Genomic DNA, 23940 nt, shown 5'->3' on the forward strand with positions numbered 1-23940 from the left:
TTAATTAAAAAAAAACACGCTTCGTATTAGAATAGCACAAAGTTGCCAAGAGGATGACTCAAAATGTAATGGAAACAGTATGTAAATATTAATCTGCTAGGTACCAATTACTGGAGGAGAGCGATAAGAGTGTATGAACAACAGGTTTGCTATGTAGATGGGATATGTAGTCATTTTTTCTCATTTTAGCTCATCATTACTTTATATTCTAGGAGGAACTAGATTCAAAGTTTGATGGATGCACCTCATTACATTGTTTAAAACAGAATGTCATTTTGGAGATTTTGGAAAGCAGAATTATTTCGAGGATACGTGATGGAAAGAGAAGAAGAGCGATTCAATAGAAGACGAGAGAAAGTCTACAATTTTATGAACATTCCAAAACAAGTTGAAAAATTTATGTGTTTTGGAGTTTTTTTGGTAAGTTGATTAAAAATTGAATTAGGATATTAAATTTATTTTCTCGAATTTTAGATAATTAGAACATGGAAGTCATTTTGGTTAATATTACATTAATCCATTAATCCATCTATGAGCTCCAACAAGTTAAAAAAACAGATTCCCATGTAACTCAACCCTCATTCAACTCAACCCTGTTCAACTTAATCTCTGTTTAACTCAATCTTTATTTCACTCAAACCCTGTTTAACTCCGCCTCCTAATTACACCTTCGAGCTACATGTGGTTGTACTGAAGAGGGGTTGAGTTAAATATTGTTGAGTTGCACAAAGGTGGGCTAAATGAAGGATGAGTTGAAATAAGATTTTTCTAGTTGTCTCAACCTTCCAAAGAAAATTCTTACCTTGATAATGTACATTGTGAGTTTATGGAAGGCTTTAAAGTTTTTAATAGGCTCAAAAGATTTTAATGGGAATTAATTGATCTAAATTTCTTTCTTTTTCTATTAATGAACTTTTTTACCTTTTTTATTGGGAAATTTGTAATTTGATTCAGGCTTTATTTCTTATTTACCCTTTAATTTTTTTAAGTTTTGACCTATGTTCGTTGGTTAAGGCTAGTTTTTTTATTATTTTAGTTACAAGAATTGTCGTAGTATCCACAACTCCAAAGTGCGTTTGCAAAGCACATTAATTTATTTAATTTTTGTTTGCTTCAGTCACTAAAAACATGCCCAGTAAGTTGTACGGTGACTATAAACCAAAATTTTTTAGGTCTACTTTGGGTATCATTGAAACTTTTCTGAAACTTCATATCTGAAACTTTTCTGCTTTCATTAAGGTCCCCTTATCCCTTTCAGCTTCAACCCTGAAGCTCTTAAAACCAAAGCTTCGTATCACAAGACTTCTCTCAGAAAAGCCTACCAAAGGCTGCTATAATACTTCACGTTACCAAGATAAATCTAGTTCACTTAGAATCATATTATAATTGGACACAAAATCTTATGAAATCCAATGCCTTTCTTTTAAGCCTGACAAATTTGAAAGTCCTGGACTGACATATCTATTTCCAAGCTGAGAAGGGCAACAGTTTGCTAATTCACACGGATTACAATTTAACTTTAACCTAGGGATTTTGTATAGGTTAATGACCATTTTCATGGTTTCTTACTATAGTTTTTGTTGAATTATAGTGGTCACTGCATATAGTCTCTCTATAAATAAGTTAATGGCTTTGCTCATGATTATATGCCCTTTCTCTTTTGATCTTACAAGACTCATGATTGAAGCTAAAAAATAAATACTTAGCATCAAGCTACAAGTAACAGACAAGTACAAGGGCAATGTTTGTTTGTACTTTCTCTACTGCCAAAATATCTAAATCTTATGGGTTTTTCAATTTTTCCAGTTTACGATTTCTCCTTTCCGATCCCTGCAGTCAAATTAACCAGCCTAATTTTCAAATTCAGAGGATTATTATTATCTTGACTGTTTGTACTTTCTCTACTGCCAAAATATCTAAATCTTATGGGTTTTTCAATTTTTCAAGTTTACGATTTCTCCTTTCCGATCCCTGCAGTCAAATTAACCAGCCTAATTTTCAAATTCAGAGGATTATTATTATCTTGACTGGGTGTAGCATTGACATTTTAATTATTTCCTGGGTAATGTGAGCCACCTCTTACTTTTAAGCATGCTTTTGATTCAGTACTTTGAACCCTTCTTTACTTTGAACATAGGTCAAGTTACTTATTTTAACAAATGACAGAAATCAACGGTAAACTGGTATTCCTTCTTAACTAATTGGAAGTAGTAGATAGGTTTTTTCTGCCATAGATATACGCTTTGGTCATGTCTGAGTTTTGGACTAAATTGGCTCAAGTTCAACTCTTGAGTTGTAGTTTATATTTTGGGCAATTTGTAAATAATATAATGTCCTAATACTCTATAAATATAATAAATATGGAGATATTGCAAAGGAAGATAATTAAAGAAGCTAAGACACTCTTAAGAATATTTCTTCTATATTTGTTGTTAGTGCTTTCATTAATAATTTCATCATAATTTTTTTTCTTATCCTTCTCACATTTGTTATTCAAGTTGACTCTTTTAAAATTGAGGATTAACATTCAATAGCAATGTCTGTCTAATATTTTTTTCTCTATTCTCCTTCTCTTTCTTTTTCCTATTCTTTTTTAGTCCCCATAAGACACATTTTCTGGGTATCTGTCTTGTATTCTAATTTTGATCTAGTTTTTCATAAATTGATATTTTTTTTAATGAAAATACGAAACCCTCTGTTTGGGAAATTGCTTTATAATGAGTGGGTCGGCATCAGTGGAAGAATGTTCTGAAATATATTTGAACGTTGGGGAGAGGATGCTGAGAGAGAGTACCCCTCTCCCCACCTCATGAAATGAAATTTCAAGAAAATAATTTTAAAATATAAAAAATGTCAGTATATGAGGCTGAAAATGTATATTCTTGGAATATCTGACCACTGAAAAACAGGCTGATCCCCCCTGTAAGCTATTGGCTGTGTGGTCTTGTGACTTTTCTAGCTTCTATTTAACTTTACCTATTTCTGTTTCAGTGTGCTGATTCGTTTTTGTACCTCTTTACATATCTCCCATTACGCTTGCTGTCAGTAATATTATCTCTACTCTCCCGTCCTTTCTCTATGTGTTTTCGGTAAGAATTCTTAATGTTTTTTAGTTTCATATTTTCTGTAAGATATAGTGTTAGTTTTGTTACTTGTTTGGGTACTGCTGGATTTGTATTGAGGAAGCTCATTGGGAAACAGAGTAATAATTGGATAGTAAAGAACAAGTGGAAAATTAGAAAAGCCCTTTTAATTCTTTTCAAGATTGGTGATATACTTGTATAAATCCAAAACCCGGGAGACAGTAGACAGATTCCAAAACCCAAAACAGGTCTGACTATAGCATTATAGGAAACTTGGTAAGGCGCTCATTTGATCCAAAATTGAACGCTCTTGTATCTTTTTCAATGGTAAAAACAACCTGAGGTTGAAAACCATTGTGCACTCTTTTGTCCATCTGTATTCCCTTAACCCTCACGGTATCAAACAAAATTTCGAGATAGCCATGCCTCTTGGGGCACATGACCCACCCAGACTCATTGGCATATTCAAAATATGTATGATTAGAGGAACAGAATATGCCCTTAAACCCTCCATACCCCAGTTTTCAGATTTAGATACAATATTAAATCGATATTGTAAATTTTGAGATCAGCTATTATGCTCAAAATTTCCGTCTAAGGGGACTTGGCCCACACAGCCTCAGGGTCAGGCTGATGACACCTGATACAAGCTTTTAAAACAAATTGATGCAAGGATTGTCAATCTGACTGCAAGAACAAGCCATGTCCTCACTCACTTTCAAAATGAGCTAAGACTAAGCTGACGAATTCTCTGATGCAGTGCAAAAACGGGTTAAGTCGTGAATCAGTGTAAGACAAGCTAGGTCAGAGCTACGGACTGACTCGGTTCAAAAATGATTCAAGTCCTGACTCATTGCTAAAAAAAGTTATAAATCATCGGGGAATATCCGATGACTCGGTGCAAAAGCAACTCAACTCCAGGCTGAGGACAGACTTCTTGTTAAGATGATGCAATCACAAGCTGTCAGATATTAGTGATGTAGAATAGAAACGTGTTGTGTCATGCACAGTGTAAAAGAAGCTTAGTCCTGACTCGGTGCAAAAACAAGTCAAATTCAAGCTGTTGGCTGATTCTATGTAAAAAAACGAGTTAAACTTTAATGTGGTGTAAAGTTAATCGAAGATCAAGCTGCAAAATTTCAATGACAAGGAAAACAGGTTATTTTATCCCATCGCAAAAAAAAAACATTCCTTATTCGTCCTTGTTCGGTGAAAAATTATATAAGCCCGAATTTGATAAGACGAGCTAAGTCCTAACTTGACATAAAAACGACCTAAGACTTAGATATAGATTTCGATGACATTTTGCTGAAACTAAGTCCCAAATTAATGTAAAAAAGAGCCAAGTCAAGCTGAAGACTGATTAGTTGCAAAAACAATTTAAGTCCTGAATCGGGGCAAAGACGAACTAAACTCTGATTTGGTGTAAGAACGAGCCAAGTAGTCTGAAACTGCACTTAGTGTTCCTCTACTGTCAACTTTAGCAAAGAATTTAGATATATTGTTGAAAGAAGTTTGTTTAGATTATAAACTTAGCAAGGATTTTCAATCTGTACTATCAAATACACAAAATGATCCCACGGCACCTCCAGCACCCCCACTCTCACCGCCAATTTTAGCAGAAAAGTATGCATTTATACGTAACGTAAATTTAATCACAGATAGTTTCAATTACTGTTCCATTTAATCGCGTAATTGTCCTATATTCAGCACTTATAATGTATCGAAGAAAGCAGAAGTGTCATGAACACCTTTCATGCACCCTCCGATGATACGCACGGTTTTGTAGGCAATCAAAGGGTTTGATTTCATATCATGCATTTATGTAAATTTAATGGAATCAAAAGGAAAAATTGTGGTAAAAAGTCCGTTTAAAATGATAAGACTCAAATGAAAGTGACAAATATATTTATTCTAAGTATTTTTTCTGTCCTAGTATTTTGATTGTTTTGTTTTGTTTTGTGAGGAATGAGAAACACATAAAATATCCTATTTTCAGAACGAACCATGACCCATGGTAACCGAAGTTTTAGTTGTACGTCTTCTTTAACTGTCTGGTTAAAAATATTTCTCGGTAAACACTGCTTCTTAAATAATGATCATCGTTCAGATTCGACAAAGTGTTAATTTTAAATTATGAAAACAAATTTTTTGGAATTTCGAAATAGAGCCTGAAATACCACAAACAATGTAAAATCGAAAAAGATGTAGAAATCACCATCGTTGAAAACCACTTGGAGGTTTACAACTTTACAGCCCTCTTTCCTCCATATTGAAAAGCCTCAAAACATCCTTGAATGAAACCCTAAGGATATAACCTTCGTTAAAAACTCTTAACGGAAGGTTTGCAGTCTCCCATAATGGTTTTAGCAGTAGCTGCATCCTATTTAAAATGAAATAACGGTCCATACTAACTGAAATCTGTCAAATGGGTTTTCAAAGACATTTTTGGGTTTTCAAAGAATGTGAAAATGGAAAATGCATGATCGAAGCTAACTTGGAAATAGTAACTATTATACGGATTCAGCAGAGCAATGATTTTTAATAATGCAAATTCTTTTGCGAATTTCGAAAATAACCTAAAACTCCTCAAACACGATGTGGCGTCAAATTGAAAGAAAGTGCTCCATCGGAATTGCCATCATTGTAAATTCGTTGATTAAAGGTTTGCTGCACCATACCTTGGAAAACTAAGACAGTATCTGCATGGATAGCATTGATATGCTCTTTTCCCCTCCATTGTTTGCAGGCTACTTAAAAATCGTATAGAGATGGATATGGGCTGTGATGGTTTATCATTGTTCTTTTCTTTTGTTGTTTTCAAGCCGAGATATTTATTTTCTCATATTGTAGTTCGTTAGCGTGTGGTTTGAAAACGGCTAATTACCTGTTTTGCTGGAGAGCCGAGATGCGAGCTATCTTTGTTCTGTATTAGTGTTTCTGTATGAAATTAGCAGACCTTTCCTGAACTTCGCAGAATTTAACATATCTGTTAAAAAATCTTTGGACTTAGTGAATTTAGATAGTGATAAGGGTTCCTGATTGAGACCAATTTTAGAATTTGGGTTCTAATTATTGGTTGCTGTGGTAAAAGTTGCCACATTTGGTGTCTGGTTGTGGGATAAGATCCCTGAATCTACAGAGGCTTTGAAAGGTGGATTTGGAATATTTAAAACGGTTTTCTGTTTAGGCTTTTGTAAATAGTCTAAACCTGAGTAACTCATATTAAGACAATTTTGCTGTTTGTATAGTACTTCAGTTCTCCTTTTAGACTCTTGAGAAAAGCCTATATTTTCCCGTTGAAACCTGGCTATCAAATTTTTATCATAAAACCGGACTATCAAATTTTTTCGTTTTCCTAATTATCGATAAATTTGGGTGATATTTCGCCAGTAATTGAGGTGGTAAAGAAAGGTAGTATTTTCGTAAACCTCAGAGAGATTATGGGGATTTTTTTTTTAGTATAAGGAAGAACCTTTTTGGAACCTAAAGAGGGTGCCCGAGAATTCTATCAAGTCTATGAGACAGACTAGGTCCAGCTCACTGGGTCGAGTACAAGTGAAATTACACGACACTAAATGACAGAGCATCAGCGATTCCTAAGAGGAGGACAAAGAATGCTCTCTTAAATAGTTTAACTCTAAAACGGAAAAGAAATTTCAATCAAATCTAATAGAGGTTGTAGGTCAGGCTTGGAGCTCGGCTGAGGGGATAGGTTGTCCTAACAAGAAGGGAGAACAATAGAGTGTAAAGTTTTTGCCTGAGGCTATTTCTGAAACAGAAGATAGTAAGGCAAGGAAAGAGAAAGCGGCAGGAAAGGTAGGGATCGAGTTATTCCCAGAAGTTTCAGCAAGTATTCAGGTCTTGGGTAATAAAGCAATTATGGTCAAAACTCCATGAAAATTTTGTGCCTCATTTGCATAATTTAGGTCATATTCCACCCTTGCATAGCTGATTATCGCTGCGTTGACAAAGGGGATGCAGAGGCAATCTAACTGCCTCTATGCAATTAGCTCACGCATCCAAAGCGCAAAAGCAGCGGCATTTCGATGGTTTCCCCTGAGAATTATTTGTGCCTTTGAGTGATTAAATAAAAAAGTAGGTTTTTTCAACGGAAAGTAAGGATCAACATAAAAACTTAAGCGAACAGAAATTATTATGATACTTTGAGGGTACCCCCTCCACTACACCTGGCTCTTCACGCTAATATTATTTAGAATTTTCAAAAAGCTCTCTTATTCTAATTTAAGGAACCTTGTGTTTCACCTTTTGTTCGTAAAGGACTGGGATACGAAATCATACTTTAGCGTAAGGACATATGTTGCTATGCTGTAATTGCTATGTGTAAGCAACAGGCAATAGGTTTTTCTTTTTTGGATTAAATGAAAAAACTATTTTTTAACTGAAAGTAAGGAACGATACTAAAACTTAAAATGATCAGAAATTATTCGGTGTAAGAAAGGTACAGTTCCATCCTCAACGCCTCGCTCTATACACTTATGTTTGACTCTTTGTCACAGCTATGTTTTTTAAAACAATAAAACCCCAGCGTAAAGAGTGAGGCGTTGAGGATGGGAAAACCCTTTTCGTATGCGGAAATATTTCTGTTCGCTTTGAGCTCCTTCCTTTCAGTTAAAAAAGAAATAGTTTTTGTATTTAATTTCTAAACTTTTTTCAACTAATGTGGGTTTGAATTTGGCTCACCGTACATAATAAATAACAAGAGCTAAGAGCTCATATGGCACTTGTGACGAGGTCGGAAGAGCCAAGAGCCAAGAGCTCATATGGTATGAGCTCTAGCAAAATTCTAAGAATCAATAGATTGCTTTAAAAGGAAAATCAGAGGCTTAATGCCGGTCGGGATTTAAAATAAGAGCTTTGAGTCACGAGGTCCTTCTAAATATCAAAATTCATTAAGATCTGATCACCCACTCGTAAGTTAAAAATACCTCAAATTTTCTAATTTTTCCTCTCCCTTCAGCCCCCCAGATGGTCGAATCGGGGAAGACGACTTTATCAAGTCAATTTGTCGAGCTTCCTGACACGCCTACCAGTTTTCATCGTCCTAGGACGTCAAGAAGCACCAAACTCGCCAAAGCACTGAACCCCACCTCCTAACTCCCCCAAAGAGAGCGGATCCAGTCCGGTTACGTCAATCACGTATCAACTACATTTATAAGCGTTTTCTAAAATTTCCGGTATCCCCCTCCAGCTCCCCCCAATGTTAACAGATCTGGTCCTTCTAAATATCAAATTTCATTAAGATCCGGTCACCCGTTCTTAAGTTAAAAATACATAAATTTTTCTCATTTTTCCAAATTAACAACCCCAGCTCCCCCAAAGAGAACGGATCCGGACCAATTATGTCAATCTCGTATCTATAACTTTTGCTTATTCTTCCCATCAAGTTTCATCCCGATCTCTCCACTCTCAAGCGTTTTCCAAGATATCCGGTTTCCAAGATTTCTGTTTCCCTCGTCCAACCCTCTATGTCCCCGGATCCGATTGGAATTGAAAATGGAGCATCTGAGACATAAGATCCTTCTGTATATCAAGTTTCATTAAGATCCGATCACCCATTCGTAAGATACCTCGATTTTCACGTTTTCCAAGAATTCCGGTTTCCCCCTCCAACTCCCTTCAATGTCACCGGATCTGGTCGGGATTTAAAATGAGAGTTCTAAAGCACAATATCCTTCTAGATATTAAATTTCATTAAGATCTGATCACCCGTTCGTAAGTTACAAATACCTCATTTTTCTAATTTTTCCGAATTACTCCCCCCCCCAAACTAAACCAAAGAGAGCTGATTCGGTCCGGTTATGTCAGTCACCTATCTTGGACTTGTGCTTATTCTTTCCACCAAGTTTCATCCTGATCGCTTCGCTTTAAGCGTTTTCCAAGATTTCCAGTCCCCTTCCCCCTAATGACACTGGATCCGGTCGGGATTCAAAACAAGAGATCTGAGTTTCGAGGTCCTTCTAAATATGAAATTTCGTTAAGATACGATCTTAATGAAGGCCCAACTAATTTTGATAATCTCGATGCAAAAATCCTTTCTGATTAAACACTATAATAACAAAAGCTCAGACTATATCCTAAAGTTCGCTGATTTCTTCTTGTACTTGGTTTTTTTATTCTTTTCACACTCTAACAAATAGATTTGCTCTTGAAGAAGATTACTGAAGAATTTGAAGGGTAATATTCTTAAACTGTATTGCAGCTAAACAGGATGACAAGTTTCTTGGCTATAAACATTTATAGAGTATCTATGAAAGCTAATTTTTCTTGGTTACCAAATTCCTTTGTTGGTTTCTTACATGCATGAGTTCCGTGTTGTCAGTAAAGTACTTTTTGAAACAAGCTTGAATTGTGGTAACATGTCCAGAGACCTTGTCTGTACATCCTAGCCTATGAACCGCACGAAAAAAAAGCCGTGCTATAGCCCACGAAGAGGCCAGAGGATGTTAACTCTTCTTGAAGTTTGAGGATCGTATCGTTCTTACGTGGATTATTAGTTGCATAAAAAGAAATGCTTTAAGGAGAGAAACAAGGGGGGTATTGACATTGGGGGGAATGAAGGGGGAAACCTAAAATCTTGGAAAACGCTTAGAGTGGAGGGATCGGGATGAAACTTAGTGGGAAAAATAAGCACAAGTCCTAGATACAGGATTGAAATAACTGGAACGGATCTGCTCTCTTTGAGGGAGGGGGGGGGGGTTAGTTCTACAAAATTAGAAAAAATGAGGTATTTTTAACTTACGAAAGAATGATCGTATCTTAATGAAATTTCATATTTAGAAGGATCTCGAAACTTAGATCTCTTATTTTAAATCCCGACCGGATCCAGTGTCATTAGGGGAGGGGCAACTGTTTTTCTTTCTCTCCTTACTGTCCAACGTTATTGACTTGCTTTTTCTAGCATTTCAATTAAATTTGGCCTTCGAAAAGAAGAAACAATAATAAAAAAGATTACCCTAAGGATTAACTCATGCAACTTTGTTAGAGACGCAGCAAAGATTGATCATACAGATAAAACAAGACACCATAGAACAAATTTAAAAACTCGATAATTTTGTGATACAAGACACCATAGAACAAATTTTAAAACTCGATAATTTTGTGATGTGGGAGTTAAGGGCTTGTACAATCTCCACCCCCTGGATACGTACCCGCTGGTATGTTTAGAAAATACTTAGTCTCCGAACTCACCGTGAAGAGAAGTTTTTTTTTAATTAAATATTTGATTTTTTTTGTGCTTGTTTGTGTTAAAAACATAAGATTTAGGCTTTCTTTGCATTCAAAATAATTTTTCCAGTATCAATAAGAAAAGAATGGAAAAATTTGGAAAATCTGATAAACAATATACGAGTCAAAAAAGGAGTAAAGCTTCAGTTGTGTTAAATACTAGCAAGAGAGTTTATATTTTGAGAAACGGGAACAAAAAGTAATAAAAGGAACTGATAAACTGATTTATTCAGTGGCATAGGCTATATACGACATAAATAAAACTGTTTTGATGGAACTTTTTGTTTTCAGAAATCAGAGGAGAAAAAGAAGCCTTTTAGATGTTCATGAAAAAGTAGATATACTTAAAGGGTTGCTCATTATTCTAGTTTCTTGGTTACTTCTAAAAATAGATACGGCTGTGGTTTATCATCTAATTAGAACTCAAAGTATTATCAAGCTTTACATCTTTTATAATATGTTGGAGGTAAGTTCTCTTATTAAATTATTTTGTTGATTTATTGTTTAAATGTTTTGTTTGTTTTTATTTCTAGTCAAATCTGCTGTTAAGGTCACTGTATTCACTTCTCTTGCTAACTCTTTTTACTTCTTCGTACAGACGAGTAACTTCTTTTTCCATTCGCATTTCTTGATTAGCACCCCCCCCCCCCCCTGTCTCCCGCAAAGTTTTCCCACAAAATAGAGACGCGTAACTTCTGGTTTCCATTAAGAAACAGACTTCAGACTTCAAACAGACTGTTTTCCATTCAGGAAGTGTTATTCTACTCACACCAAGTAAATGTGTTACATGTCAGAGAAATGTTGCTGTATGTTACGAAAGAATGTTCCTCCTTGTGTGATAAAATGTAAGCAGTGGCGGTTTTGGTATCTCTCATGCTCGGGGCAAAATCTTGATTAGCCCCCACCCCTGTCTTCAGCAAAGTTTTCCCACAAAATAGAGACGCGTAACTTCTGTTTTCCATTAAAAAACAGACTTCAAACAGACTGTTTTCCATTCAGGAAGTGTTATTCTACTCAGACAAAGTAAATGTGTTATTCAGAGAAATGTTGCTGTATGTTACGAAAGGATGTTTTTTCTTGTGTGTTAAAATGTATGGTTGGTTTAATATGTAATTTCATTCTCAAAATAAATCATGCTAGCAAACAATGCCGAACTTGCAGTCATCGTCAGAAGAATTATTGCAGTGCCAAAATCGTAAAAAATACATTAATCTTAATAAAAATAATATTATTAAAGGTCAATAACACAAAAAGATTCATACGAAAAAATATCAAAATATATAAACCTCACAAATACAGAAGAACAAAGTTGTCAATGAAATATATTAAAAACATATAATAAATCTATAGAAATCGAGAATGTACAACTGTTGTTAAAACATAAAAATAAAACTAGAAGCAAGAGTATTTGGATCTAAAAGGGAGCTAAACAGAATGGAGTTGAACTTCACCTTCAGAAACAAAATGTGGCATAAAAGTCTCAATACCTTTTGCAAAATATTGAAGTGATATAGACGACATATTGGCCTTTTCCCCTGTTAAAGTGATTCCTGATTTGGATGTACAGGAGGCGGAATAGCTCCTTGGGCTTAGAATTGCTCAAAGCCTTTCGACTAAAGCTGATGCCAAGGGCCTCAAGCCTATTGCGTAAAGTGCTTATATATTACCAATGATCTTAAAATCTCTCTTTTGAATTGTTTTGACTCCATGCCTATTTCAATATTGGTAAGGTATCAACGGTAAATCAGCATCAATAGGCTGTAATGCCATAGGTGGCAACCATTTTCTAATATTACTCATTTGTTTTGTCTTGTTATTAAATATTTTTTTCTTTCTTTTTTGTTTTTTGGTACGTTTAATAAAGGTAAAATAAAAGATATGGAAATACGGATAATGAGTTTTACTGGGGATCTAAGCTTTGAAAGAAGCTTAAGTAGAGTAAGGGAAATGTTAGCCTGTTTTGCACTGTTGTCAACGTGGAAATACTATTTAAGATTAGGTGACCAAAAAATTCAGTGTCTGTGAGAAGTATTAAAAAAGAGGGTTTTCTGGAAACCCTCCTATTCGGGAAATTAAAAGCGTTAACTGAGGATTTATCCTCAATAGCTTTCGTGTTAAAATAAGAGCTTCACTTCACTGAAAATTTCAAAGGAATACTAAATACACAGTCTATTATATTTTCTTTGTAAACTTCTACAACCGATATATCGTCCGTGTATTTTCATTTATAGAGAGGAGTTTAAGTAATACTGCTAATAGTAATAAGGAACAGCAAAAGATAAGTTAAAATCAGCCCAAACCAAAACTTAGGCCCAAATAAATTATTATTTCTGTTAATTTGAACAAGAGTGTTCAGGAATTTGGAAAATTTAGGATCTCAGAGGGGGGGGGACCCCGAAGCTCCTTGCTTAAATCCCTGGCCATATTCTGTTTGTTTAATCTTGCTTAAATAAAAAGTCATTCTTTGGATGAAAAAGTTTTTAGACGGCATTGTTTAACCAAATTTATACTATCTACTGACGATCCTCAATTTTTTCTATCCGTGGGTAGATCTGGGAACCTGTAGAGTTACAAGTGCTACTAGATTTTTGTAGCTAAATTTATGCGTGCTTATGTACTGAATCATGTTGAACAAAGAAAGTTTTTCCATGAAAGAAAAAAGAGAATTCCAAACTTAAACAAGTAGAAACTTGCAAATATAAAACATCCTACTTACATTGAGTGGAAATTACTCCCAATGAAAAAATAAAACCTAAACAGGGCCATATCAAGGATTTTTTTTCCCAGAGGGAGGGTGTGTGTGTACAAAAGGATTTTTTTTCGGGGGGGGGGGGGTACAAAAAAACTAAAAGCGCAAAAACTGTATCCGTTTTCGTTACGTTGTTACGAGTCAGAAAAACATTTTGGGGGTTCCAACATCCCTGGATATGGCCTTGAAACTAAAACTAAAAATATGGAAATGAAGAGCGAAGCTGAGCATATAGCGAATAGAAACTACCACAAATAAGAGTGATGCTGTCACCCTTCAAAACAGCCTCAAACCTTTTCTCATCTTTGAATCGATAATGATTTAGAATCGGTCATAAATCCAGTAAAAATATTCAGCACATACTAAACTTAACATTTGAATATATGATTTCCAAGAAACTCGAGAGCAAAAGTAAAAGAAAAAAAACCCGAAAAACTAAGCCCAGAAGTTGTGGTATTTAGCAAGAGAGAATTTAGAGGAATCCAAAACATATTTATTTGTGGAAAAACGAAACTTCAAAAATTCCAGAAACGAAACTTTTGACCATCATTACCAAAATTATCACATATAAATTGTAGTCGCTAATTCGCTCTGTTGATAATAGCGGTTAATTTTAATTAATAGTAGAAATGCGTAGTAGTAATCGAGGTATTTGTAGTTAAAAAAAAAACACACAACATAGAAACACTAGGGAAATTTCTCCAAGACAGTGGAATTCAATTCAGTGAATGTTTTGGCCTTATGTCCTTGGGCTGTCTTCAGCACAACGCCAGAAATAAAATGTATATAAAAATTTACATTAAAATGTGAAAATTAAAACTAAAAGTGTTTTTAAAAAAACTTTTTTAAAACAGCCCTAGCATCCTTACTTCAACAAAGTTCAACCAGTTTTTTCAAGTTCACTGTCTTGGAAAAATTTTCCTATTTCAGGTTGTGTTTGTTTGATATAAAACGGCAGTATGGTCTTCGTTGCTATTTACGATATAGTTTTCATAGGAGCAGTCGGGATAGCAGTAGTTCAGACTGGAATAATCATAGTAGGAGCAGACGTATTGGATAAAGTTAGTGTGGGAGTAATGTGACAAAAGTTGTCATGGCATGAGACTAGTTGGGGCATGAGCAGTCGTAGTGATTTTCACTTTGTTGGCAATCAAACATTCGTAGAAATATGTATATGGTGTTTTTTTTAGGACTTCTATATTCAATAGTTGCCCCAGAGTGGCCAATAATTCAAAACTTTCTTCAAAATCAGCTATGTAGTAAATGAAAGAACATTTTTGAAATATGTAGGCTAATAGCTGTATTACTGTAATAGCTGTAATACTCGTATTGCAATATTAGCCTCAGATGTGCAATCAGTGAACTCAGGAAGTTAGCTTGTTTTGATGTTGAATGTTATTTTCCAATATTAGCTTCATAATAGTAATCAACATGCTTTGAAAATCTTATAAATCCTTGGTAGGAATCTGGCTCCTTTTTATGGCACTTGGTATTGGTTCTCTTTGGGGGAGCGGGGGGTTGTCAATTTAGAAAAATTAGAAAAATCAAGGTATTTTTAACATAAGAACGGGTGACCGGATTTTAACGAAATTTGATATTTAGACGGAACTCATGTCTCAGAGCTCTTATTTTAAATATGGACCAGATCTGTTGATATTAGGGGGAGTTGGAAGGGGAAACGGAAATCTTGTAAAACGCTTAGAGTGGAGAGATCGGGATGAAACTTGGTGGGTAGAATAAGCAAATGTCGCAGATATGTGATTGACGTACCTGGACTGGATCCACTCTCTTTGGGGGAGTTAGGGGGTGGGGCTCAGTGCTTCGGCGAGTTTGGTGCTTCTGGACGTGCTAGGACGATGAAAATCGGTGGGTGTGTCAGGGAGCTGCACAAATTGAATTGATAAAGTCGTTTTCCCCGAATCGACTATCTGGGGGGCTGAAGGGGGAGGAAAAATTAAAAAAATTGAGGTATTTTTGGCTTACGAGCGGGTGATCGGATCTAAACGAATTTGATATTTAGAAGGACTTCATGACTCAGAGCTCTTATTTTAAATCTCGATACCATATGAGAGCTCATACCATATGAGCTCTTGGCTCTTCTGACCTCGTCACAAGTGTTATATGAGCTCTTAGCTTCTGTTGGAAATTTGTCCTCTCTCTATTTTGATTCTTGGCTTCACTGCAATATTTGCATCAACTTTTATTATTTTGTTTGTTACTTTTTGTCCCTTTTACCTTTTTTGCAATGTCAATCTATCTGTCTTTGTAATCTACAAGGTCGGATACCTGTAAATGCAAACTTTGTTTGGGAATAAAACGATCAGGAAGCACAAAAGCCCTTCGTATTGGTGGAAGCAGGTGCTATTTGTGAAATGTACACTTACTATGTTTTTAACTATGGTCTTTGAATATTAACATGTAATCATTTAGTACCAGTCCTTGAATAATCTCTGATTGAGCATGCATCGAAAGAGATGAAACATCTATTTGCATAGAGCAAGAGGGAAGATGTATGAAGGGTACGGGCCCAATGGCTCTACTCGAGGCCCTTCATTGACACAGAGGGAAAATTCTTGCATAGCTGTGATTTCAACTAAATATAAGGTTCTTACCCTTCTACTAAAATTTATACTATATTTTAAACTGGATGTTTGCATATTTTGAGGCCCTTGACCTCTCAGGCAGGGGCCCAAACTTTTGGTCAGAACCAAACACTATTGAAAAATAAAGTACTTACGCACGATTTTATTTTAGGGTTCTATAATACAGTCGGAAACTCAGATTTCGAATAAGCATTTTCAGAAATTTTTTACATACCAACCTCTGTGAAAATTAAGCAATAATTTCTAAATTTGGACGTAATATGTTATGATTTTGGGCTTCCATAGTTCAATATTAGTTTCAGAACTGTTATCGATAATTTAAGAAACCTGAGATGGTCGATACATATATATAATGAAAAAGGAAATCACCAATGCAACAGCACACACATAAAAAAAAGAAAAAAAAAAGACAAGGAGAAAAGGAAAACTGTTTTCCTACATTAGTAATTAATATAGATCAGTCTGGCATTCGGTAGTGAAATCAAAAATGCGCTTCTCAATAACTCCAGCTGGGTTTACCAAATGATGCTTTCTTTGTAGAAAAGACTTACTTGTCCAAGTTGGAAGTTCCATTAAATACTCTGCAAATTTAAAGTAAAGGAGATGAACTTGCTTTCCTTTACCACAATTAAGGAAAGACCAAACAGGAGCAAGGGCAAGTAAGTGAGGAACGGCTAGGCTATTACATAAATGAAAACGGTGCAATCTATTTGGATTCGAAACGTTTGAAGCCAGGGAGGCATACGCAGCCTGGATATTACTGGCATAATTTGTAATTGCCAGGTTTGCGGTTTCTATCAGGTTTGCTCCAATAGGCATACCCAGGTAAGTAAGGCTGCTAGTAAAAGAAACCTCAGAGCCGGATAGACTTATTGAACTTCTATTCCCTTTATAGTTGAATGGTAGAACAATTGTTTTATCAGTATTAAAGCTCCATCCAATGTGTTCGTACTCTTCTTGGAGAAACTCAAAGGTTGAAAAGCATCCTTGAAAAGTGCAGGAAAGATTTAGTAGGTCATCTGCAAACGTAACTAACGAAAGATCAGCTCCTTTGAATATAAAAGTACAGTTCAGCTTAGCCTGAGCACCGGTAACACAATTATTAAACAAAACTGGAGAAGACAGAGCTCCTTGGCGTACACCTTTCAGAATCGGAAATAGTTGACTACCATCTTTAATTCCAGCCTTCAGATTTCTATACATACATCTTAAGCAAGTGATTACCGCAGCATCAGTACCTTTCAAAAGGCCCTCAAGCGAAACCTGTGAAAACATACACGAGTCAAAAGCTATTGCAACATCGAGTGCACATAAAACCAAGAAATCATCTCTTTCTTCAATGTCCTTCAGCACATTTATAAGTAGAAAGAGAGCATGCTCTCTCCCTAAACCTCGCTAGTACCCAAACTGACGAAGAGGGGAGGAACAATTTTCTTCAATATCTCTTATCAAAACTCAAAGAGCTTGAAAGTTGTACATGAGATGGTAATGGGGCGATAAGAACTGCACAGAGAAGCGTCTTTTGTGCCCTTTTTAAGGATTCGAGTTATTTGTCCGATACAAACAAGGATCATCTGAAACAGTAGTGCTCAATATTGCTCGATTAAACAACTTGCAAGTTACAGATGCCTTGCAAAAATAGAATCAACACCAGAGGAAGATTTTTTCTTAAATTTCGGAATCAAGGATTGAACAGCACTTGGCGACACAACCAGGAAAGATTTCGTCTTATTTGAAAGAACAAGGTCAAGCTGTTTTTCAAAAAACTCCTCTATGTTTTTGTTGAGAGCACTGAACTCCATTGCGAAATATTCAACCCACTTTTTTTCAGGCATACGAGCACTCTGGTCTTTGGTAGGCTTGCTGTACTTCCAGAGTTTGGAGGGGTCTTCAGCAATACGGATTACATTTTTCTGGATCAGCATTAACTTATGTAGTTTAAATTTCCGTTTCGTACGGAGCCTCAAGTCATTTACTAAGCCATCTCTCGGGTGACCACAGTCGTTCCAAATAGAAAGCCATAGCTTGGCTGAATTACACGCATTCACTAGATCTCTATTTTTGACCAATCTTCTAGCTGAGACTTTTTACGAACACGTCGAAGAGGAACGGTGCTTCTTTCAGCACATTTCAGCGCGTGATTTATTCGTACCAAGTAGGAAGTAAGCTCAACTGAAATATTCTTTCCACTTTGTGCCAGCACAGCACGGTCGCATAAAAGATTGAAAGGCACTTTCATATTGCTCAGCATCTCGTCACAGACTTTACTGAAGGACTTACTTGACACATTTTTCCAATCTCGGTAGGAAAACCAGTTTGATTCTGTATTTTGAGCCATAGGTGGGGATGAGTAAAAGCAAGTAAAGATAGGAAGGTGATCAGAGTGGAAACCTTCTTTTAAAACTTTGACCTCGTGACTGCCTAACGAAGCAACAACATGGTTTAAGTTAGAAGTTGAGGAAAATGGCCCAATATATGAAAAGTTGTCATTCATAGTCCATACACAATAGTTGGGAGGAGCACAGCCTTAAAAGATTTGTGATCGGGGAGACATTGTGTTTGTTGTACCTAAATTAAAATCTCCGCTGACTATAACAGATTTAGAGGCAAAATTTTAAAAAGAGACCTGTTTTAAGAAACCTGCCTAAAAGCTTGCAGGCAGACGCAAATCTTGATTCTGACTATTCATTGTTATAATTTGTAGGCAGATAAACGTTAGCTACTACATGATTTTCAAGCTTAGTGGCAATAAAGTAATCAGTCTCTACTAATAGCTTGAAAGGGAATCGGAATGGATAGCGAGACCGCCAGATGGTCTGCCTAGTAGTCTCACAACTGCACTACGAAAGAGAAGATAAAAATTAGAAAATATTTTTTTTTAAATGCTAATTAGAAAATTAGCATTTCCTTCCGACAGGAAATGCTCCTGAATTAGAACTGGGTCATGGGACTGAAAGAACTGTGAAAGAATTGGGATGCGATCGGTAACTTTTCCATTAATATTCCACGATAAAGTTCGGCATCTGGATCTTATTTTGAACTAGATTTGCCTTTCAGCAGAGCCTGTGCAATAGGGCATTTGTAACTGTAACATGGGTGGCTGTCTGATTTGTAAAGAGCATATTTTTTCTGTTTCTAGCAGGGGGGCTGTTATATATATATATATATATATATTGACTCCTTGTTGCAATGTAAATCCTCAACTTTAGGATTAGCATCCTCAGAAATCCTCTAAATACTACCTCGGTCAAAACCAAACACTAATTTTGGATTCTGTATCTAGTGCGTTCTGCTTTGTTGGCTTCTGCTTTATTGATGTGACCCTCAGATTTGTAATCAACGAGCACTAAATCCCTTAATTGCTAATTTGGTGGACATCAAACGCTAATAGTGAATTTTGTGTTTAATATCTTTGGATTTCGGACTTTGACATTCTACTATATGCTTCAAATTTATAATCAACAATCTTAGAAATCATTATGTACTAAGTTTGCTAGAAAACGAACACAGCTGATGATATACGTAATTTACTTTGAACTTTTGTCTTGTAGTGCTACTTTTGATATGTGATAGTTACCGATTATGCTTTACCGATATATTAGCTCTGATTTCAACTAAATTTAACGTCTTACTAAAACGTATTTGCGAAGTCTCTGTTTTTAATAGACTGTTTACACATTTTAAGAGGCAAGGGTTCAACTTTGATTAAAATTTAACGTTATCACAAATCTAAATCTGACACTATATGCTAAATGTGCTTTGTTTTTGCTTCCTATAATAATGTATTAGACTCAGATTTACAGTCAACATTAAAAAGTGATATAAACTATAAAAAGCAAACTGTAATTTTTTTGTAAGTAACTCTTACTCTTGATCTGAATAGCGCACTAATTTGCACAAGTTTAGTAGAATTATGTAAACGCCGCAAAGGATATAAATAACAACTAAATATAGAAATTAAAAAAAATAAATGAATTAGATGAAAAACAAAACCAGAATTGAATTTGGATAAAAATTGTGTCTTAAAATTGCTGTATTCTTGGCAAGTTGCGAAGATAATTAGCATGCTTGCTGAAACGTAAAGTCTCATCCAATATACTTCCAGGATACTTAACCAATGTGATTTACGACGTAGAAGAATCACCGAAATTACCGTTTCAAGCCATAATTAGAAGACATTGATAAAATTACCCTTGTAGATTTATTATAAATTAACTTCGAATAATTCCTTCATCCATCTATGGATCCGTAGTAAACTACTTTGAGCTACACCTAAGAATCTATTTTCCGTTGTCGCTTTCAGTGCCATCTAAAAACTGCAATTGTGACTAGTCTTTTTGCTACTATCTTTGAGTTCTGGTGCTTTTATTTTCAAGTTTTTTTGTTTTAAAAAGTAAAGTTGCTGTCAAAAGTGCAAACGTTCAGGACTATTAGTCCATAAAAAACAATGTTGATGAGCAAACTAAACCATTATGGCTCAAATTGCATGTTGTAGCTACCTTTAGACTTTGTATAGACCATGGTAAAATTTTGACCAGGGGAAATATTAGTAATTCTAATGCAATCCCTTGAATAATACTCTAAGTCTTCAATTAATTTCTTTCTAGAAAGACAAGCTATTTGTAAAAAGATTGCCCAACATTATCTTAAATTTCTTTATAATGTACATTAAACAACGTTTCTCAAAAGAAAAATGGAGAATAAATGTACTAACATAAATGAAAAAAGTTGTTGGTGTTTTAGGTTGCTGATAGACTCTGTTCAGTATTTGGGCAAGACATTGTTGATGCTCTATTTTGGACGGCCACGGAACCTCGAGGCAGAAAACGCGAGCACTTGGGAGTGATTCCTCATTTCATTTTGGCCTTTGTATGCATAATCTTTCATACGATGATTATACTCTGTCAGGCTACTACCTTAAGCGTGGCTATGAACTCTCGAAATAAAGCTCTGCTGACCATTATGCTGTCTAACAATGTAAGTAGCTATTTTTTTCAGTTTAATTGATTAATCGGCAGATGTGTGAAAACTGTAAGAGAATTCATTGTCTTAAGGCTGCTCTTGATTTTTAGTAGACAGTACTGGAGGCAGCATTACTTTCCTTCGTTTGAGCATTTTGATTTTCAATTAGCAGAAAAACATACAATTCATCCCCGTTCTTTCTCTATTTTTTTTAGACCTATTCGTAATTTTTGTTGTTGTTTTTTTTTCTTTTTTTATGATATTGAGAGGAAAAAAAAGTAAAGGAAAAATATTGTTTGGTTGGGCTGGGCTCTATCTTACCTAATATTATTATTTTTTTTTAAGTTTAGGATATTTTAGTACAACCAGAAGACTAAATTTCATTTATTTTCGTATGTACTACTCCAATCTTCTCTTGTAATCTTCACTCTTGTGATCAGGTATGAATAGTGATTTTGAATTATTACTTTATTCCTTAATAATTACCCGTAAAGTACAACCACATGACCATAGCTTTGTAATGACTCCATACAAATTGTTAGTTTATTTTGATGTAGTTTACTATATGTGTGTATACATGTATTTTGTAGTGAATACTTTATCTGTCACTTGGTTCCTTGAAAGTTTCTATTTTTCTTTGTATTTCCTAGATTACTTTATTGCTATGCTGATGACCAAACAAACCTATCAATTTTTTAGTCTTAGTTATGTATATGTCCCCTTTTTCATCTGACTCTTCTCACCCTTCTTACAAAGCAACCGAAGTCCACGTTTTGAGCAGATTCATGAATAGTTTCATAAGAAATGGAACTTCGGAAACTACACAAGTGGCTGCATCTTAAACGTAAATATCTGCCTCGTCTTGGATGAAAGTGGAAAACTCTGTCATCGTTTGTATTTGTTCTTACCGTTTTCCTAGGTAAGCCACGTATTTCAGAGACCCCTGGAACTTTCACTGACAAGATCGCAATCTCTTTCAAACTAGAGTTAGCACTCTGATGGCAAAATTAAAATTTCACTTGATTCAATCACGTTAGACCTCATGCCAACTGGCAATTTCGGTCAATATTTCAGCAAGTCCAATTGTCTATTAAGTATTAATATATGTAACAGTTTCAAGGCAGATTGTGAAGTGGATGAGTGATTGAATAGATCGTACAGTCGTTTCTAATTAGAATATTGTCTAGAATTTGGCCTTACCATCACCTCAGTAGGCTCCTACTGAGTCACCTTCTCAGTAGGGGCATTCTCGGGCCATTCAGCGCGTCCCCAGGTAGAGGCTAGGGGAACGCCTTTCAGAAATGTAGGTTACTTTCATTGAGAAGGTGTGGACCTGGGGGGGGGGGAATTCTTTAGGGTCCATAATAGGAAATGGGGCATTCTCGCCTGGGTGTCGTAAATACAAGCGGACGAAGAAGAACGGTCTTCGCATGTACACTCAACAGGCCACAAAGGCATGTGGACACCTTCCGTAAGTTAAAAACCTTCTCCCAACAATGTGTTAAATAGCATGGTGAAGCAGAACACCATTATGGAAGGATCTTCTATAGGAGGACAATTGTGGCAAGAGAGAGGATCAAGATTTATGGACCGCAGCCTCTGCAATATGGTGGAGAGGAATGGTCCAGTAATGTACTGACCCCTAACGCATGAGCTTGCAGGAGGAGTGACCCAAAATATCCAACAAAGATGGCCAGGACCAAAGTAAGTAAGTGTTGCCACAGATAATTCGTAACGGCCCAAAAAGTCCTTATCGTAGTAAACCCTCTCTTAGAGTGTCTAAATTTCGATTGTTTAAATTGTATGTGATTGTTGCTGAATTATAGCTTATATTGTTTCTTATAGCTTATAAATTGGAGAATATTATAGATTATAGCTTAGATTATTATTTCTTTGGTAGTTTGTGGAGCTAAAAGGAAGTGTCTTCAAGAAGTTTGAGAAAAATAATTTGTTCCAACTATCGTGTGCTGATATTCGAGAACGTTTCCACCTTTTTATTTTGCTGTCAATGGTTGTGATTCAAACTATGCGAGAGTATGCTTGGAAAGAAGGTAGAGCTATTTTTTTTTTTTTTTTTTTTTTTCTTTTTTTTTTTTTTTTTTTTTTTTTTTAAATGAGCCAGTCGCAAGCCAAATTGAGTCACAAACTCTACTTCTTTTTTTGTACCAGATCATTTAGCTCTTTTTTATTCTTAAAGGGAATCCCTAATAAAAAATAAATGAGTAACACCCCCGAATTGCACAACATATTCAAGACCATCAAGGTGGTCTAGGAAGCCCTGTTGAAAGAATACGTGTTTACAGGTAGGTTTCACCTTTTATTTCTCTCCCTCTCCGTATTGTGTGCGTCATATCGAAGAGTCTCAAATTCTGAAAGGGAATTTTTCCCCGAACCTCAGTTTTGCCTTTTGCTTAGCACTGATGTAATCTTCTTGACTTTTAAAACCGTGTTTGTGATAAAAAGCCTTTTCTAGTTGGTTGAGTTTAATGGACCATGTAAGGATCCTTGCCACACAGAGGTCAGGGGAGCATGACAGTCCCAAGTCCGCAAATGAGGAGGGTTGGGCTGTGGGCTTGCAACCCACACCCGGGACCTTGAGGGGCAACCCTCAGGGGAAAAACAACTGCAACTGAAACGTCTACAACAGCCTCGGATACATCACCTCCCCAGATAACAACCCCTGCATGCCCCCGGAACCGATTTTTGACTGCGAAACAGAATCTAAAAATGGGTTTTTTGGAACGTGAGAACGATGAACCAGTTATCCAAGACAGAGCAAGTTCTTAAAGAGATGAGGCAATACCTCATCGATATACTCGTTCTCAGTGAAATAAGGTGGACTGGAAATGGATTAGAGAAGTTCACTGATGGATATGTCATGGCATTTAGTGGTCACCCTTCCGTCCACCGCGCTGGTGTAGGACTTCTGATGTCGCCACTTGCACACAAAGCAATGACAAACTGGAACCCAGTTAACGAACGTATAATGACAGCTCGCTTCGTATCAAATCACACAAAAATGACCATCATCGCATGCTACGCTCCAACAAACGAAGCTGATGAAGAGGAGAAAGATGCTTTCTATAACATGCTACACTCGGTCACCAAAGACGTTCCCAGGCATGATGTACTCTGCGTGGTTGGCGATCTAAATGCTAAAGTTGGTGCAGACCGCCAGTACTGCCCTGAAGTTGGGCCCACATGGCATGGGAGAGATAAACGAGAATGGCTCACTGCTAATCGATTATGCACTAAGCAACGATTTGATAATAGGTGGTAGTATGTTCGACCATAA

At 36.0% G+C, this 23940-nt stretch overlaps 1 protein-coding gene across 1 annotated transcript in view; it reads left to right on the forward strand.

Moving 5' to 3' along the window:
• Positions 1 to 215: 215 nt before the first annotated feature.
• Positions 216 to 23940, forward strand: part of LOC136025147 (protein TAPT1 homolog) — a 39411-nt gene continuing 15686 nt past the window's right edge. The window contains exons 1-5 of the mRNA XM_065700896.1: positions 216 to 420; positions 2992 to 3089; positions 10623 to 10797; positions 20427 to 20660; positions 22546 to 22696. Coding sequence (XP_065556968.1) covers positions 268 to 420; positions 2992 to 3089; positions 10623 to 10797; positions 20427 to 20660; positions 22546 to 22696 — 811 coding nt within the window. The 5' untranslated portion in view covers positions 216 to 267. The remainder of the gene's footprint in view (positions 421 to 2991; positions 3090 to 10622; positions 10798 to 20426; positions 20661 to 22545; positions 22697 to 23940) is intronic.

This window comes from Artemia franciscana, chromosome 3 (genome assembly GCF_032884065.1).
Source record: "Artemia franciscana chromosome 3, ASM3288406v1, whole genome shotgun sequence".
Lineage (NCBI taxonomy): Eukaryota > Metazoa > Arthropoda > Branchiopoda > Anostraca > Artemiidae > Artemia > Artemia franciscana.